General features: G+C 41.5%; 1 protein-coding gene across 1 annotated transcript in view; it reads right to left on the minus strand.

The window, feature by feature from the left end:
• Window positions 1-20,508, minus strand: part of LOC126266972 (hemicentin-2-like) — an 852,087-nt gene that overhangs the window by 106,424 nt on the left and 725,155 nt on the right. Inside the window, exon 11 of the mRNA XM_049971700.1 lies at window positions 10,711-10,923. Within this exon, the coding sequence (XP_049827657.1) occupies window positions 10,711-10,923 (213 nt within the window). The remainder of the gene's footprint in view (window positions 1-10,710; window positions 10,924-20,508) is intronic.

A 20,508-nucleotide genomic window follows, 5' to 3' on the forward strand; every position in this document is an offset into this window, starting at 1 on the left:
GCACAAGTTCTCGGCGGACAAATGTTGCCCCTGAAATACAAGTAAATATTCAATAACTGATGCAGGACACTTGAAATGAGAAAGATGGAATGCAGTTTAACTGCACTGACTTCACATCACGCAAACAAACATACGAACCACTTGGATTTCAACGTGCACATTGAACATAAATAATTGCTGCAAGACTCCCAGCAAAACACATAATAAGAATTTTTAGCATACAGCAGCCACGTCAGGGACTGTGATTAATATATTGAAAAATCCGCCTCAGTTGCGAAAATTTTCTGGTCTTGACCCAGGTGTCGGCTAGAATAATGTAGTCTTCTTCAGAAGCATAAAATTAATATAACATGCCAGTGTATGGCACAGTCAACATTAACAATTAAATCCTATAGTACCGCGGTACCATGTCGAATTAAAACTACTTAACTGGAGTTTAGCTCCGGCATCACTTCACCAAGCAGTCGTCTGGCAGCGGCAACTACGTTGCCACTGACTGTTGCACGTGGAATTGCACTGACAAGGGAACCTCCCCATCGCACCCCCCTCAGATTTAGTTATAAGTTGGTACAGTGGATAGGCCTTGAAAAACTGAACAAAAATCAATCGAAAAAACAGGAAGAACTTGTGTGGTGCTTACGCTGACCAAGGGAGCACGGCTCTCCTTAGTTCATCCTGTCCTATATGCTGCCTATCTTGCGGATATCAGGCTGTATATCACTGGCTGTCTGTATATCATGTGTTGGGAACTAATAACTGAACTGTAAGCAAACAAAGCATTATGTAGATGAAGTCCCTACGTGTATTAACTATACGCAAATTGTATTATATTGTAGGTAATTTCCTTGGTTGGCTATATAAAGTTTAAGGATTACCTTTAAGACTTTACGCATGTATGGTCATCAATTAAAGTATTCCCCACCAAACATGACTAATAGCGGAATACCGTACTTGTCTCACTTATTTATAACCTTAATCATTATCATAATTTAATTAGGGTGTAACTGGGCGTACAACGCCCCTGTAATCCTTCTTAACTATTATTGACCGACATAGGTCGCGCTTATTAACTAAAGTGTGGTGGAGGCTACAACATCTCCGTCATCACACTTACGTGCTATTGTTACTACACTTCCCCTATGTCGGTCAACAGCACATAAGCGTTATGACGGAGATGTTGTACCCTCCGCTACACTTCAATTAATATGCGTGACCTATGTCTGTCAATAGCATAGATGAATTTAATAATTATGTAGCAAAGTAAAGTAGAACTTAGTCTTGACTCTCCGTCTGTGCACGAGCACGAGTTGCTACGTGCTCAGTGAAATTCCACGTGCAACGGTCAGTGGCAACGTAGTTGACGCTGTAAACCGACCGCGTGGTGAAGTGAGGCCGGGGCTGATGGTTCTAATTCGACATGGTACAACAGTACTGTAGGTTTTAATTTTTATTGATGACATGTTATATTAATTTTATGCTTCTGAAGAAGGCTAGATTATTCTAGCCGAAACCTGGGTCAATACCAGAAAATTTTTGCAGCTGAGGCGGTTTCTTCAATATATTGGCTGCATAACTCTTCGGACTGAATAACCCAACAAAATCTTCCAACCAGTTTAAAGGTAGACCCTCGCCCCTAAATTTTAGCTCACCTTCGCAATTCATCACAAGTTCACCATGCGAAATTAGAGAAAAAAAAGAGTCATACTGTGGAAGCACCACTCAAATGAAACGTGGACCACTCTGTCTGTTTATCAGTCACTTCGAATAAATGCAACGTTATAACCAAACCTGCTGAACTGCTGCCGCCGCGGCTGACTCACATCTACCCACAGCACGTCTCAACTTTTCGCCCACTACACATGTAGCACACGTGTCCATCATTCTCATTGCTCGCTGCATCACGCTGGATTTCGGCAAGAGTTAGGATAGAGAGTGTACCCACAATGGAATGGTGCCATCGACGTTAAGGCGTATATATTCATATAAGAGATGTGTCTGTTCTTTCAGACACCACACATACCAATAATATATATGCATCTTAACTTGGATCTTCAGTGCGGATGCAAACCATGTTTGAACTTTTACGGTAATCAGGTTAAGTTGCGAGCAGGGTTTGTGAAGGACAGGGTGTGATACATGTGCAGTATGCAACAAGTGAATATATTGTGTTGTTCGTATCCCTGTCAGGCACAAAATTTCATTGATTTCATTACAGTGCCCAAATATGCACGATGCCAGAATTTATTTCATTTCATCATATATATGTAAGGTAAAAGGGTGAAGAATGTACAAATAAAGTAAAACTATTTAACTAATCGTAAGTGCCGCATAACACACAACTTTAGGAACACCCTCTGTGATCAAAAGTATCCTGACATCCCCAGAAACATACGTTTATCACATTAGGTGCATTGTGTAGTGACCTACTGCCGTGTACTCCGTATCAGCAACCTCATTAGTCATTATACATCGTGACAGAGCAGAATGGGGCGCTCCGGGGATCTCACGAAATCCGAACGTAGTCAGTTGATTGGGTGTCACTTGTGTCGTACGTCTGTACGCTTGATATCCACGGACCTAAACGTCCATAGGTCCAATATAGAAACGAGAAGGGACACGTACAGCACAAAAGTGTACAGGCGGACCTCGTCTGTTGACTGACAGAGACCGCCGACAGCTGAAGAGGGTCGTAATGTGTAATACGCAGACATCCATCCAGATCATCACACAGGAATTCCAAACTGCATCAGGATCCACTCCTAGTATGATGACAGTTAGGATGGAGGTGAGAAAACTTGGATTTCATGGTCGAGCGGCTGGTCATAAGCCACACATCACGTCGGTAAATGCCAAACGAAACCACGCTTCCTGTGTCATTCGACGATTGGACAGTGGAAAAACGTTGTGTGGAGTGACGAATCAGGGTACACAATGCGGCGATCCGATGGCATGGTGTGGGCTTGGCGAATGCCCGGTGATCGTCATCTATCAGCGTGTGTAGTGCCAACAGTAAAACTCGAAGGCAGTGGTGTCACGATGTGTTCGTGTTGTCCTGGAGAGGGCTTGTACCACTTGTTGATTTGCGTGGCACTACCACAGCACAGGCCTACACTGATGTTTTAAGCACCTTATTGCTTCCCACTGTTGAACAGCAGTTCGGGGATGGCGATTGCATCTTTCAACACGATCGAGCACCTGTTGATAATGCAAGACCTGTTGTGGAGTGGTTACGCAACCATAACATCCCTGTAATGGACTGGCCTTCACAGAGTCCTGGCCTGAAATCTAAGGAACACCTCTGGAATTTTTTGGCACGCCGACTTCGTGCCAGGCCTCACCTACTGACCTTCAGTCAGCGCAGCACTTCGTGAAGAACGGGCTGCCGTTCCCCAAGAAACCTTCCAGCACCTGATTGAACGTGTATGCCTGCGAGAGTGGAAGCTATCTTCAAGGCTAAGGGTGGGTCAACAACACATTGAATTCCAGGATTACCGATGGAGGTCGCCACGAACTTGTATATCATTTTCAGCCAGATGTCGGGATACTTTTCATCACATAGTGTAATTGTGTACTATTACAGTAAGCTGACTTTTTTCTGAATGTTTACCGATTATTTGACAGACGATTCTCTTCTTTCCGGAGAATCATTGTGATTTAACTTTAAATATCCCAAAACAACGGAGATCTACAATATTAATTTGTAATTCTGTGCATCTTTCACTTTAGTCTTTTCGTAAAGAGATGTGATTTTTTCGAGGATTGGAGAGTATAGGCTGTTCATGAGATTTTCGTAACAGTGCAAGAACGATGTTGAAATCTCTCTCTGTTGACGTGACCGGAAACGGCATGTAAGGTGGCGAAATGTTTTGTTGGCCTTGGCTGTAGAGAATGCTTAGTGTGAAAATTACAGTCGACGAGTCTTAGTGAAATGCTGCTGCACGTCCAACCCCAAGACGCCGGTAAGCCCCAAAAGCCTGCAACGATTAAAGGTGTACTCCTCGAGCAGGTGGGCCACTCTATCATTAAGTAGTCGGTGTGTTAAAGGAGGGGCGCGCCACGCGGTTAAACGCTATGTCGGCGCGGCGGGCTCTTTGCAATATGCAGGCTGTTTCAGCGCTACTCGGAGCCGCCGACTCCGCCGCTCATTGATTACCTGTTGAAAACACTTGCATTATTCACCCTGCCGGTTGCAAAGGCTTTCCGTTTTATTGAAGGCTGAACGACCACTCAGCCGCCTTGACGGAGCTCTTTGTGCCGCAAACAGTAAGTGGTATTTTTGTTCCAACTTTTTTATTACATTTCGCACAGGTTCAGAGGATTTTGAAAGCTGGGTGAGCCCACTAGTGCCGACATTTCTGAGAGAGCCTGTCTGAGGGATTGTCAGAATACCTGTGTATGAAATTTTGTTGTGTTTGCTACGCTCAACACGCGTGCTGATTTCAGAAAAATTGTGTTTGTTTATACTTCCCAGTTTCTCGTTTACTGTAAAACATGCTTCTTAGTCTTAAAAAGAAGGAATCGTCGCATAACAGTCGTTAGAAGATAGCCCCGAGGATAAAACAGCGATACGAATGTGTCTCGCCATAGATACATAATAGTTCATAATAATTCACCTTACTAAACCTCGTCTCCTACTGTCAAACTGCTTCGCCTACATGGTAAAAAAAAAAAATAGTTCCTTGTGGAGCAGTCTATTCTATTCCCGCTAGTTGACCTGCAGTGGTCATGAAGTTTTATGATTCAACAATCAGAGTCATAATATGAATCTCATTGGGAAGAAGTAATATACATCTGTATCTGCAACTACATGGATACTCTGCAAATCACAATTAAGTGCCTGGTAGGGGGTTCACCGAACCACCTTCACTACAATCTACTATTAGTCCAGTATCACAAAGCGGGCGGAAGGAACGAACACCTTCTATCATTTCCAGCTAGCTCTCATTTCCCTTATTTTATCATGATGATCGTTTCTCACTACATAGGACGGGGTCAACAAATATTTTAGCGGTCGGAGAAGAAAGTCGACGATGGAAATATCTTGAGAAGGTTCCGCCGCAACGGTTAACGCCCTGGTTTTCATGATATCCACTTGAAATACTTTATAATTTCCGAGATAACGAACTAACATCGAAATTATAATATTCCCGCGCTCCGGCAAAATGTAGAGAGAATCATATAGTGATTTCTGTATTCTAGATGTAGAGCAGAGGTATACTTTCTTCCACCATGTAAGTAGGCTGTTTAGGTTTTTTTATTGGTAACGCCGCCGCCACGTAGCGCTCTAGTCTGTGGCTGATTTGCATTGTTGTCTGTCATTGTAGTGTTGGGCAGCGGCAGCTGGACGCTAACAGCGCGTAGCGTTGCACAGTTGGAGGTGACCCGCCAGCAGTGGTGGACGTGGGTAGAGAGATGGCGGAGTTTGGAAATTTGTAAGAATTTGTGTCACGAACTGATATATATATTATGACTATTAAGGTAAATACATTGTTTGTTCTGTATTAAAATCTTTCATTTGCTAACTATGCCTATCAGTAGTTAGTGCCTTCCGTAGTTTGAATCTTTTATTTAGCTGGCAGTAGTGGCGCTCGCTGTATTGCAGTATCTTGAGTAACGAAGATTTTTGTGAGGTAAGTGATTTGTGAAACGTATAGGTTAATGTTAGTCAGGGCCATTCTTTCGTAGGGATTTTTGAAAGTCAGATTGCGTTGCGCTAAAGATATTGTGTGTCAGTTTAAGCACAGTATTGTATAATTTTTCTAAGGGGACGTTTCAACCATTCTAGGGGGTCCAGGAAAATACTCGTACATCTCTTGAGGATAGTAACTGCCGGCGACAGGAAATAAAACGGGATTGTCAATTGGCACCTCTGCGGAGAAAAATTTCTGCGTAACTCGAGTATCTTACTGGGAAGGCGGGTTTTCGCGGATGGTATGTTTGTGAGTTGGCGAGGCCTACGAATATGAAAACAAAAAAGTTTCTATGGTGAAAAATTGATCTGGATCTTATCTAAGCTTTGCAACACAATTAAACGATCTATTAACCCACGTCATCTTCGAAATTTCGTGCTTACAGTGGCTTTTTTTTTTTTTTTTTTTTTTTCGTCAGTCTACTGACTGGTTTGATGCGGCCCGCCACGACTTCGTCTCCTGTGCTAACCTCTTCATCTCAGAGTAGCACTTGCAACCTACGTCCTCAATTATTTCCTTGACGTATTCCAATCTCTGTCTTCCTCTACAGTTTTTGCCCTCTACAGCTCCCTCTTGTACCATGGAAGCCATTCCCTCATGTCTTAGCAGATGTCCTATCATCGTGTCCCTTCTCCTTATCAATGTTTTCCACATATTCTTTTCCTCTCCGATTCTGCGTAGAACCTCCCCATTCCTTACCTTATCAGTCCACCTAATTTTCAACATTCGTCTATAGCACCACATCTCAAATGCTTCGATTCTCTTCTGTTCCGGTATTCCCACAGTCCATACAATTCTGTACTCCAGACGTACAGTACAGTACAGCGGCTCTAACGGTGCAAAAACGTGGCACACAGCAACGTAATCCTCGGATCAGGGACGCTTCAAACAGCAGGATGTCGACGAATGGGAAAAAGTACAGTGTTCAGAAGTTTATCTGAGGTAGGAGTTACGTTAATGATCTCAGAATAAAGTTTCCACTCTCCAGCGAAGTGCGCGCTGATGTGAAACTTCCTGCCAGATTAAAACTGTGTGTCAGACTGAGTCTCGAACTCAGGACCTTTGTCTTTCGCGAACAAGTGCATTATCAGCTGAGCTAATGTAGGTGACGGAATTCAAGCTGTGAGGAGTGGTCTTGAGTCGTGCTTGGGTGGATCAGCTGGTAGAGCACTTGCCCGTGAAAAGCAAACGTCCCAAGCTCTAGTCTCTATCCGGCACATGGGTTTCATCTGACAGGAAGTTTCTTAGGTTAATGATCACGCAAACCACCATATGGTACGTGATGGATGGTACCCTGTAGCACTAATAGTCATTTCCTTTCCTGTTCCACTCCCAAACAGAGCGAGTGAGAAATGACTGATTGCTTCCGTACCAGACCTGTCTTCGTGGTCCTTACGCGAAATGTGGGTTGCAGGCAGTCGAATCCTTCTGTTGTCAGCCTTGTATGCCGGTTCTCTAAATTTTTCTTAATTGTGCTTCTGGAAAAGAACGTCAACTTCCCGCCAGTGATTCCCATTTGAATTTGAGTTACGCTTTGTTCGAACCCACCGGTAACAAATCCAGTAACCCGCCTTTAAATTGCTCCAACGTGGTGCGGATAGTAACAGTGGGGTTCTACTAGTGTTCCATATGCGGTCTCCTTTACAGGTGGACCATACATTTCTAAATTCTTCCAGTAACCGACGTCGACCATTCGCCTTCCTAACTACAATCCTTACACGCTCATTCAATTACATATTGCTTTGCAATTTTATACCTAGGTATTTAAACGGCGTGACTGTGTCATGCACCACACTACTAATGCTCACTTGACATTATGTGTTTGTTTTTCGTACTTTTCTGCATTAGTTTATATTTTTCTAGCAGCCATTCACCACATTAACATCACACCGACATGCCGACAAACAGGCTTTAATACACCGTAAAGCAGCAGAGCAAGTTTAGTGGGGTTGCAGCCCAAGTGCTGAATCGTCAGAAGGGTGACAGCCATATCGAACATTGTCAAGAACGTCGCTCTGTTGCTGATCGCTCTGTGAACTGTCGCTTTCGACCACGAAATGCATGGTAATCAACATACGATCTGAAGGGTTGGGTTCATTGACGCCCTTTATCCCACTTCCTTAGGCCTTTCCTTGTCGATTCTGAGCGTCGTTGTGTCTGAAATGTTTTTCTCGGCCGCCCATAACGAAACTGCGTGATTTCTAAGCTGACGGTCGGGCTTCTGACCTCCATCACAGAGGCTTCAAAAGACGGATTGAAATGTAGGTAACAGGGGGTGCGATGACCCTCCCGTCTTGTGAAATGTCCACGGCGGCACTGGGCAGAGCTGTGGTGCAATTTGGTAGCAATATGGTACATATTGGCCCACCTTACACCTAACATGAACTGAGCTTCAGCCTTTTCTTGGTATTTCTCAGAACCCTTCTGTTTGAACCGTTGCGTCGAATTGCGCCACGCTGTTACACATACATCATAGAAAAGTATGCACAACGGTTACAACTCTAAAGAGCCTGTAAGTACAATTCACTGTCAGAAAATCATATTTTTTAACTTCTAAAATGCTTGTTTTAAATCAACGGTTTTTATCAGTAGCAAAAGATGCAAAACATGCTACACTGCCCAAGGACTCCTACTGAGAAAAGACGCCTGTACTATTCACCAACATCAGCCACGTAAATAAAGAATTCTCCACCTGAAGATATCGGTGTTGGCCATCGAAAAGCATAGAGGCCAAATAAACAAGTGACTGATGCAGGAACTGTTTTATTTGTATTCCGCTTCGGGGTTTTCAAAGGAGTGACTTCAAATAAGTGATCCTTTACTGGGTTGCGCAATACGAATAGGCTGGAATGATGAATTGCTGAAGGCAACTAATGTGAAAACGATTCTCGCTTTGTTCATCGATACTTCTAGTCGTTAATTTCATCATCTACTGCGTTTTTTTCAGTCGATTTGGCGACTTTTCTGTGTCTTCCTTGCCGTTACCTTATAGTAGTCATATTTTCTTACTAGTTTGCGAATTTTTAAAACTTATACAATCTAGTGGCTTGTCATTCAATACCCTGTGCACTAATTTCAAGACGCAGTTTCAACCAGTGTTAGGAGAACGTGACTCAGTCGTATAAATCCTGATTTGTGGATTCCCAGGGTCTTAACCCAAAATAGAGTTTTTTGCTCTAATTTAGTAAGACATGTCATGCGAAATCTTCAGTTCGTAATGACTATGTAGTTTCATGCAGACCACCAACATTTTCTGTAGGGCTCAACCAGTGCAAGCTTAAATTTTAGGGTTAAATTTAGGTCTTTCCGGTCTACTATTATTCCGTTTAGTAATTTGAACGTTTTACGAAAGGAATGCTCTGATTTATTCGGGTCTTATGTGCATAGTGTCCGAAACCTTAAAGCACACTTTTTGTAGATATGACTGATGTCACACCCAATTCCTTTAAAGAATTAAAGGTATTGGGTGTGACATGAATCACATCTACCAAAAGGCAGCACCCAGAATGGTACAGAGAAAAGGCCCAGATATTTACAGAAAAGTTAGGTACTCAAACAGGTGGTGGACTTGATTCAGGAGTAATTCCTGCATTCAGGTCAACTGCTTATTAGCGGTAAAGATTTACCTACGGCTATATCAGAAGACACCTATTTTGTACGCTTATTAAGTCATTTTATCCCTGCCATTTTCATTATTGTTATTATTCTCATTATATTATCATTACTATTGTTACTATTACCGAACGTAGCAACAATAGTACAAGTAAAATCGGTATTTACTCTATTACTTAATAGTGTTATTTACTCACCTTCCAGTACAGGTGCTCAAATCATTTCAATACTGGTTGTAATTTTAAATCCGCTGTTTCTTATGTATCTATGATACAAAAATGGTACGGCATATGTGAAAACCAGGTCCGACGTATGACAGGGCCTGATGGCCCTAATCAAATCACATTAAATAAATAGTAAAATAAATATACGCAACATAGCGCATTTCCGAAGTGGGTACGTAAGTACCTACATGTAGGCAAGGGGTTAGTGTGGTATTCGTGTCTTAACCGACCTGCGTGCTGTAAACGCGTAAACCTGGACTACAGCGACATTATTACTAAATGCGTCCAATGAGGTACAACGTACTACTGTTGTTTCTTTGGCTGCCGAAAGACATACACCCGTAGTCATCTATCGGAGAGTGAAGAATGTGTAGGGGGCAGCACGTCTGTCGAAAAACGTCGTTGGGGAACAGTGTGACAAGGGGTGTTAAGCTTCATGATAACACACGTCCCGATATAGGACACGTAGCGCAGACGCTAATGCCGACTCATGTGGGAGACACTATAGCACTTCTCTCACTATGCGATTATCATGCCTTCGGTCTCTTGGGGTGAAGGGTCGACGATTCCTGTCCGACTAGGACGCTCTGCATGCAGTTACGTACCTCTGCTAGTAGCAGGATACCATGTTTTGCCAAACGGTTATCTTCAACCTAATGGATTGGTGGCTTGAGTGCTTCAGTGATCACGGCGATTTTGCCTTCATGGCGTACCATTTGTGTACTGTACGGCCTTCGCACTGAAACTTTTTCATCACCCCTTATAACTTCCTGCTCGGCATCCGCACAGCTAGTTATCTCACAAATTTGCGCAATTCGTTTATTACTGGCTGCGCAATGAGATTGAATCAGTATTTCTTAAAATTCGTGTACAAGTAAAGGACGAACTGTGCGCAGTCACCGAGCCAGGTGACGCAGTGGTTAGCACACTGGACTCGCATTCGGGAGAACGACGGTTCAATCCCGCGTCCGGCCGTCCTGATTTAGATTTTCCGTGATTTCCCTAACTCGCTCCAGATAAATACCGGGATGGTTGCTTCGAATGGGTACGTCTGACTTCCTTTCGCATCCTTCCCTAATCCGATGAGACCAATGAACTCGCTGTTTGGTCTCTTCCCCCAAACACCCCAACCCCAACCCTTACCTCAGTCCGCACTGTTTGTTTGTGTGGTCGACGGTACTTACTGGCCGGCATGACGGTGAAGACGCAAGGCTCGCTCTGGCTGCCCACGGCGTTCACAGCGAAGCAGAGCAGGTCGCCGTAGTCGGAGCCCGTGATCGGCGTGTAGGTGAGCAGCGACGTGGTGCCAGAGGCGCCCCGCATCCTGTAGCGCTCCTCCGGGACCGCAGGCAGCTGAGGAAACTCACCAGACTCGGACGTCGACAGCGCACCGCCACCTGCACCAAGTCCCCATTCAGAGAGAAGCAGTATCACAAACGGCAATCAAACACCTAAATTGGTTGTGTCCACATCTGGTCTTATTACTGCAAGATATTTAGTAGCTTTGATATTTCCTAGATTTTTGTGATTAAATTCGCAAACCATGCTGACAAAATGAGAAGGTATTTTAGAAACTCTTATTTCAGTGAGCGCACAAAAAGGCGAAAATATAGCTGGTGTGTAAAAGCAGCCAGGCACATCGGCAATTAAAAGCATATTCTGAGGCTCTTAACCCTAGTATTCCCTAAAACCCTCATATTTGTGCAACAGGAAATCTTCTTTAAGAAGTGAACGTAGTATTGACAGCACTTTAAATCTGAAACGCTGCAAAATATTCTTAGAGCTTGTGACCAAGAAGAATTCAGAGATCCTGAACACCATAATCATGTTATTTTTCTTTTTCAGTACGCTAGGAGGGGGGATTGAGGCAGTAAAGATGTAGTACACTGGTGGAGTAAAGCTCTTAGGCAATTTACCAAAGCTGGACTTTTGATCTACATAATTCGATGCAAGTGTAACACAAGGAGCACCGATAGCTAAATCTTTCTTTATGCTAAACGACAGTACAGTCCTTTCACAATTTCCTTACTTGTGTACACAAGAAATACGAACAGAATTCAGGTACCTGTATTTTGTGACGTGTTTTCCTACTGGTTAACGTAGTAAGCCACAACTTGCAATCCAAAAATATTTCGAGCCTCGAGTACGCCTTAAATTTTACATATCCACCGCTACCATGGACCACACGTCGTTGTACAAACTGTTAGAGGTATAAGTGCTGGTATTTTGGTTCATGGCTGCGGGCAATTACATTAATATTTACTTAATTTGCAGACTGACAATTACAGCTATTACAAGTTGTATGCTTTGAGGATGATTAATATTTCCAAGAATGTGTGGCACAAAGAAGCCGTCAATGATTATTTTTCCCCGGGCAGAAGTGTTGGTGCTTGGACGCAAATGGTTAATTTATAATGACAAGTGTAGTTCACTGTATGGTGCAGTTACGATCGTGCACAAAAGATAAGGTAGTAAATTATATGATGCGTGTGCGAGAAGACAGATGCAGAGAAAAAAAAAACAACTAAGACACCTACGTCGGTATATATTAAAGTACCAATTATCACAATATCGATACATCTACTCCTAACAGCCTCTAGCAGGGCAAAAAGTGTCTGTTGAATTTAATGTACATCTAGACAACACAGCATTGACCAAAACTTCTTGTGTCAGAACGGTTGTAAATCATACAGATACAAATAAAGAGCTTCATTTATACAAAGGGCAAGACATCTATAGAGAAGACCAAAAGACCCATATATGAGTGGCATTTCCTTAATAAGAAATGAACACTTGCTATCTCAAAATACAATTTCTCGGCGAAATAAAATAATAAAATCAGTGTTCCCTATGGAATATCATTGTCTCAAGGCTGCAACCTAATAAGTTTTGTGAATAATTCCAAAAAATGACTTCATTGTTGTCATTAATTAATGATTGGTTTTCCGTGGTGACATTTCATGATTTCATCCACCCTCATTTCTTACCCACAGTAGGAATATGTTCCGTTTTTTCGATGTCGTATAAAAGTAGTAAAGCTTTCAAATTTCTGCTTCCCGTTTTAGTCCGTTACTGACCAGACTCAATTTAGCAGTCAGAATACTCAAAGTCAGCTCTCTGTAGTTTGTAATGAGTTTTTATGTTTAGGAGTACTGCCATTCGCGAAAGTCCTAATGCGCACGGAAATTTTACATTATTCTTTTTTCATGTTCGCCTAAAAAATCAATGTGCAACTTCACTTGTATGAAGATAGATCTTGTAACAGTATTTGTTCTGGAGTGGCATCTCTGGAAATACAGCTTCAATCTGTTTTTATCATCAGAGGCAACTCATCAGTGGAGTATACGCTCGCTCATCAACTCCCTGAAATGCAGACATTTGGTTTATCAAAATATCGGTAACAAGAAGACGCAAATCCTTATCATTCCGGCTTTGTTAACAACTTTGCATAAGTCTACGAACCTTTGTGACACCATACTGTACTTTTCCTACTTAATAGCTGCTCTCGTTTACCCATCAGAATTAACCTATTCAGCTCCCGAAATACATACAGATTCACTTTTCCAACCTAATGTCTATTACCGTATTACCGTCCGGGTTAACTTATTCATTTGTTCAAATCCGCACTTAGTCATCCATTTACTTTGTCCAATCCTGAGTGTGAAAAAAGTGGTGTGGTATTAATTTTTTTAAATAAATTTCGTGTAATGAATTCGGGATTCCTGTTCACAGTAATAAAATGTTTGTGTTTGGGTCCTAGCAAAAGTATCTACTGAAACTTGAGATAGTTTCTAACATTTAGAAACTTTTATGGTACGTTTATACTCGACTCCTCTTTGCATTTAGGGAACATACAATGCTGTGCACGCGGTTTTTGACGAGGGATTGTTTATCTTCGCACTTCATTGGCAAATCGATTTCTGACATTAAGACGGAAAGCAAACGCTGGATGAGGAACATATGATCAATCTATTAGCTAGATGGACGCAGAGGAAAGTCGAGTAAGGCAAACAGACACAATAATAACTTCTTGACAAACGGAGGACAGTGTACCACACGATACATAAATTTGTTATGCCAGTGTTACAAAGGTTCGACCTAATTAGCCCTAGACATATGCTCTGGAGGTAGGCACGTTACTTTAATACACACATAAAGAAATGCAATAATGAAATCAGTTCTGCTAATGCTACGATAATATAAAATCAGTCGAAAACTAAAATCTAATGTTTCTAAATTAGAACATGACTGAAACACGGTGCTAATGAAACGGTGTTTTAGTGTAAGTATCACATTCTACACTTGCATCTGCATAATTACTCTCCAATTCACACTTAAGTGCCTGACAGAGGCTCTCGAAAATATTCGAAAAATGAACATTAGAACTTTCCTTAAGAGTTATGATTTTTCTTATATTATTGCTATAACCCTTTCTCCCTATGTAGGTGGGCGTCAACAAAATATTTTCGCATTCGGAGGAGAAAGTAGGCAACCGAAGTTTCGTGAAAAGTTCTCGGCACAATGTTTTGGCAAATAGTCACAGTTAAATTAGATGTAATGTTTTAATTTTACCTCTACAAAAGCAATAGTTCAAAAGTAATAGAAATTTCCTTGGATGTGAAAACACAACGAAATGATCACTAGTAATTCTGGAAAAAGAGTAAACGAAAATATCAAGAATTGCTGCCACGAACGCAGAGTTCATTTCCACGGCTACGGGCAAAATAATGGGAACCCGGTAACACGGAGATGCAAGGACAATTCACCAACTACAAGTAGTAGCAGTATACTGGTTCAAAAACGTGTGACACCAGCTTGAAACAGAACTGCGCGATTGACACGTTGGCGTTCAGTAGCACTCTGTGAACGCTACGAACCGGGGGCGTTGAGCGGAAATAATCGCTGCAGGGAACCATTGTCGGAGTACTCTATCCTCATCTTGTTAGAACCACTAACCTACACTGCACAGCCGTTTTCCCGGAAGGCGAATGCTAGCTTACTGCATGCATTTCCGCGGTACATTCACTCAGCTGGGTAACAGTATTGCTTTCGAAAATGCCCCTCTTGTCATCTTGAGGCCATAAAAACGTCAGGAAGAACGTCGAAACTTTTCTCTAAGATGGCACTACTACGTTATTGTTAACCAAAGAATTTTCTCAGCTCGTTTTAAAGGTATCTGTAGTAATTAAACGGACGGCTTCAAAACATTCATGTCATTGGGGAATGCTTCCTACACACAGTTGGAGAACTTAGAGATCTCATTTTCGTTAACGATAAAATTATTATAAATAGCTGTGCCGGAATAATTCTGTTTCCTTGTAGAATGAGGCAGAAATCGCGCAATGCCATAGCACTGTTGTAAAATTTTGTATGAAAAAGACGGGGAAGGTAAGCCAGGTCTGTCTGTGCTAAATCATGACGGATAGTTAGCATTCCGTTGTGAATACAGTTTAGACAAACGCTAATCTATACGCATCGCTATATTTCCGTAGCTTTTATGATTTTCTTGCATGTTGTACAGAAATAAATGTTTTCTGGCCATTGTAAGACCATACAAAAATTAAAACAAAACACATATCATTCTCCTTTTTTTTAAAAAAAAAGGTGCAGTATTCATGCAGCGCAGTGGTGAATCTCGGTAATATCTTAGGGCGCATGTCCCATGATGGGATACAGTATAATAAACAACTAACAGAGATCTGGGGTCTCCTGAGATCAAAACTAAGTGCAGAGAGATAACGTCAGATACAGCACAGAAAGTTCTTCAGATATTGTTTCAGCACATGAGACGTAGATTGAACTACCTTAAGCAACAACGATATTTCGAGCATGGAGACAAGGAGGACAACTAGTTTTCGGGGTATAGATCATCCACGTGCATAGTCTAACGATGACAATTTTCGTTGGCTTATTGCTATCCTTAACGAAATAAGAAACAAATATTCTTCGGCAGAAGGCAAGTTGGAAATAAATTTCCTCCACACAAATAGAACCGCTTTCTACATTTTTGCCTATCTTCATTACAAACCACTGTGAAGTGCACGGCAATGGGTACTTGAAATTGTACCAGTTATCAGGACTTCACTGATATCTTCACGTGAATTATCATTCATTAACAGTAATATTTTATTCTAATCTCTAATAATACATACTGAATCCCCAACAGTTTCTATAAAGAATTAGCAGATCAGTTATCTCTCATTCTAATCATAATATACCATGCATCTCTAAAACAAAAAGCACTGGTCACAACCGTCTACAAGAATGGCAGCAGAAGCAATAGACGAATCTCTTATCCAGTATTATTGACATCCATCTGCTGTCCAAATTCTATAAAGTGTTATGATGCCAAATATAATGAATTGCCTCCAATAGAATGACTTCTCCCTGTTAGCCACCAAGGATTCATAGAACATCAGTTATCGACATCGTGCAGCCCATGAATCAAGACAGCAAGGCAGTCACGTATATACTGTATTTCTTGACTGTCCAAAAGCATGAAGAATTTTTATTAGGGAGGACGCAACATGTTATCTTAGATGAAGAGTAATCAGCAGAAGTAGAAGTAAGTTCAAGTGTGCCTCGGGACTGTATAAGACGAACATTGCTGTCCATTTTATACGCCAATGGCCGGAAAAACGTAAACAATGACTTGAGACTTCCACAAATTATGCCGTTATCTACAAAATACGTATGAAAATTTCAGTGAATAATTCCACGTATTAAAAATCGCGGTGGTTTGGATGACGTGCCCACGCCTACGCACTGAGAGACATGTCAGCAAGTGGAAACCACCGAAGTGAAGCAATGGTGGAAACTCCGATCAAGTTAACGTAGTCAGTATTAGAACTCTTCTTACTGCAAGATGGACAACCCGTTGACGTAAATTTTTGCTCGAAGTTAGGAAAAATGTAAAAGACTCATAGACTGTTAGTGCAAGTGTGCAGTGTTAAAGCAGTGAATGTAAAATGGGTGTCTGAGTGAATAAATGCTTTAGAGATAGATAGGAAGTTATAGAGTGTGGGCCGCGTTCGAGACGACCACCAACACACACAATCCCAGACTACCCGGAACACTTGTGACAAATACATGCAAGTGATCGTCTGTTGTCTATAAGAATGTTAGCAGAAGAGCTGTAGATAAGGAAAGGCCATGTAACTACTGTCCTTCAGTTTTTGGGAACCGTCACGGAAAGAGATGGGCCTTGTGCTTCCAATACCATCCGCACGCCAAGTGACAGTCAATGACTTGGTGTTCATCGTTTTCCCCGCTTCCCAAAAGAAACTGACTGACTAAATCTAAGATTAAGGAGGAGGTTGACCACATTTTTCGACTTCTAGGGCTTGATGAACCACAAATATCTATTCGAGGGTCAAGCTGTCAACGGGGAACTTTACGAGAAAATTTTGCAACGGTTCCTGTAACGCATCCAGCGCTTGCGGCAAGAATAGCGCCGGAGCGGACAGCGCAGTTTCCTCCGTGAAAACACCCCAGCCCGTCCGCCCTCTGCTGACCGTCCCGACTGCTCTTAAACACCCTCTTACTCTCCAGATTTAGCGCCGGCAGACTACTTTTTGGTTCCTCAACTTAAATTAGCGCTAAGTGGCTCACTCTTCGCAGGCAATGCAAAAATCCAGCAACGCGTGACAACCATCTTTCTAGTGATTCCATAACAAGCGTTTACAGACAGTTTCCTTCGGCTTTACAAGAGATATCAGATTTGTTTTGCAGCTGATGGTGATTACACTGATATCCAGTAAGGGTATTATTTTTATAACTCTTGTTTCCTTTATTTTCTGAGATGATACACAGCACTTTTCAGAAGCACCTTGAATAATTAAATCATATGTTAGTTAAACTGCGTGAATAGCCTGTCAGTTGTTGATAGTATTTCAGTGTGCTGCAAGAATTACCTTGCTTCCGATGTGTAGGCATGGAAAGTTGTATATTGAAGAGAATGACGAATAGTACAGCCTAAGACTAGGACATCTGTGCATCATAGTGATAATTAATAAACTAAAACAAATATCTGGATATAACTATTATTCAACGGAGGAAAGCACGAATATCAAGGTTTGTTTTGCTTACTGGAGAGCGAGAAGAAAATGCTGAAAATCTGAATCGGTAGCTGGAGGATAAGAACCCGTTACCCCAGGAAAGCTCCATACAAGCAACCAAGAACTGGAATTAAGTGAAGGATCTAAAAGTACGTTTCAGTCACTTTACGTACGTCTCCCGTATTGACCGAGAATTCCAGATTAGACTAATTACCGCGTGCATTCAAGCGATAATTTTACTGGTGCACACAAAGCCTTTGGAACGGAAGGATCCCAGGCACTTGTCATAATGCCAAGTACGCTCTGCCATGTATTCCACAGCGAGTTTTTGAATATATATGTCGTTTCTACTGCACACCACGATCACCATAAGATATTACATTTTTGTTGCTTTATTTCTAGAATCCTACTTTCTTGATTTTTATTCATGTGTGATCATTTACATCTACACAACAATTTGAAAATGTAACGGTATTATCTTGAATATTTCAGTCGTATCCATTTCCTTTTGTTTCTCAACTATTGTATTTATTATGAACAATTTGTGGATTTTGTGAGTTTGTTCAGTATATACTTATCTTCGTGGTATACAGTCTCAAAACCGACATACTTAACTACGATGAAAATTACTAGTCATTTTTGCCGTGGACTTGATGTATGAGCAATAAAGAAAGACAAAAGAGAGTAGCGGCTGGCGCGAGGGTATGGAAGGAAGAAAATGTGCAACTATTACAGAAAGTGACAAAGAATATGAATAAACGCTTATGACAGTTCACAATGAGTAATCGTTCATTAAAGCCTCATGGCGAGGCCTGATAAAAGGAAGAATAAGAGGGAGGAATTCATGATAGATAATCATTTTAAGGTCACACGCCAATGCATTTAATTTACAGCAAAATGGCTAGTGTCATACAAAGGTGTGAAGAGGCCAAATTATATAATGACCCTTCTTCTTAACAGTGTTTTCCGTGTGTAGTCCTTGCCTCGCCGATTCTAGAACGTTTTCATTCCTAATCTTATCAGTCCACCTCATTTTCAACATTGTTCTGTAGCACCACATCTCAAATGCTTCGATCCTTTTGTGTATGTATATGACGGATTAAAATCATGTTATTACTTATCAGAATACTTACATCAATTTCAGTTTATCGTTTTCGTATTTCATCGTGCACATACGTGTTAAAAAGTGTGAGTGGTATACTGTGCCCTTCTCAGCAGGTTTTTCTGCCATCATCGTAAATTTAAATTATTAATCAATATTTCAATATGCTTAGTATTCTTTGTGTGAAATGTTTCGATGCCACAGCAAGATCTGCTGACTATACTTCCACCAAATGTTGCGGTACCCCACAGTTATTTACCCAGTGGATATGGGTAAAGATATTGTCTACACTCGTACCGTAGTATGTACCCACTTCAGGATGTTTTCCTCTGTGTGTGACAATCTTCCAGCAGACACATCACGTAATTTGCTTCCCAATGTTTTCTGCATGGTAGTAGCTGCGCCGCAAATGTGGACTACGCCTCTCAGTGCAGTCAGTCCACACTTGGACACGTGACCTTCTGCCCATGGGAAAATAATCACTGACAGCTTGTTAGTGCCACGCATATTTGGAGGTACTAACCTACCTAAAAATATACTACTTGTAAAGCTTTAACTATCAGTCTGCAAACGAAGTACATCAACAGAAAAAGCTGCAACTCTACGCCTAATACCTCAGATGCGTTTTTTTTTAAATGTCTTGTAACTTATCGATTCACAGATAGCATTTAAAACACAACATTATTTGTCTTTTATAAGAGTAGCCACGTTTTCTGCTCGTGTGGCTATATATTTATCTCAGAGTAACATCTACTAAAACTTTCTCTGTTATGTAATGAATATGATCCAGTCTCATCCTCTGTAACGTTTATTCTCTACAGCTTCCTATAGTACAAAAGAAAGTTACTCCTAGGTATCTAAATATACGTCCTGTTCTTCGATAAAGTAGTTTCCAGGTGTTTCTTTCCTCGTCGGTTCTATGCAGTACCTAGGTACTTCTAAACACATCAACATACATGATTTTCCGCATCCTTATGTTTCACATCAGGAACACGTGGGTTCTCTTCTTATACAGTTGTCCTACTGTCCACAGTTCTTCTCTGTACGTATCTGTGCTTCAGATCTTTATTCTCAGTCTGTCAGTTTAGAGTCCATGTGAAGTACCTAGACGTTATTTGATAAAGAAAATCCTCATTGACTATGTTATTCGGCCTCTTACAACCTTCTTGCTCCATCTTCAATGTGTTATTCTGCTTCCAGAACGCAGAATTGCGCTTACAGAATATTATGCAAACTAATGAAATGGTTAGAGAGAACTCTGGCTGTTCTCTGGAAACTTTCACAGAAAATTAGAGATTTTTGACTCACAGTAGGAAGAATCGATGTTAAAATCCTGTGTCTTGTAATTTTGCTGCATGTTTTTCGTGACTGTTCTAAATCAGATTCATTCATTTCAAGAAGTCACTTAATGAAGCATATAAAAATTTAGTAACTCGATAAGGAGTTGCAAATGTAAATTGTGGCCTTGGCACAGGTGAATGATGATGATATTTTGTATGTGGGGCGCCCAACTGCGCTGGCATCAGCACCCATACAAAGTCCCAATTTTTACACAGTGATATTTTTTGGCACAGTTCAATCCAGCCACTGTTACGAATGCTGATCAGGATGAAATGATGGAGACAAGACAAACAGCCAGTCCCCTGGCAGAGAAAAGCCCCAACCCGGCCGGGAATCTAACCTGGGACCCCGTGGCCCAGAGGCAGCAACACTAACCACTACACCACGCGCTGCGGACGTCACAGGTGAATGGATACATAACAGCGTAATATGGCATTGGCAATAAAAATGGTCAGTGATATGAAGAAGGATCCCCAGAAAAG

The sequence above is a fragment of the Schistocerca gregaria genome, chromosome 4 (genome assembly GCF_023897955.1).
Source record: "Schistocerca gregaria isolate iqSchGreg1 chromosome 4, iqSchGreg1.2, whole genome shotgun sequence".
NCBI classification, from domain to species: Eukaryota; Metazoa; Arthropoda; class Insecta; order Orthoptera; family Acrididae; genus Schistocerca; species Schistocerca gregaria.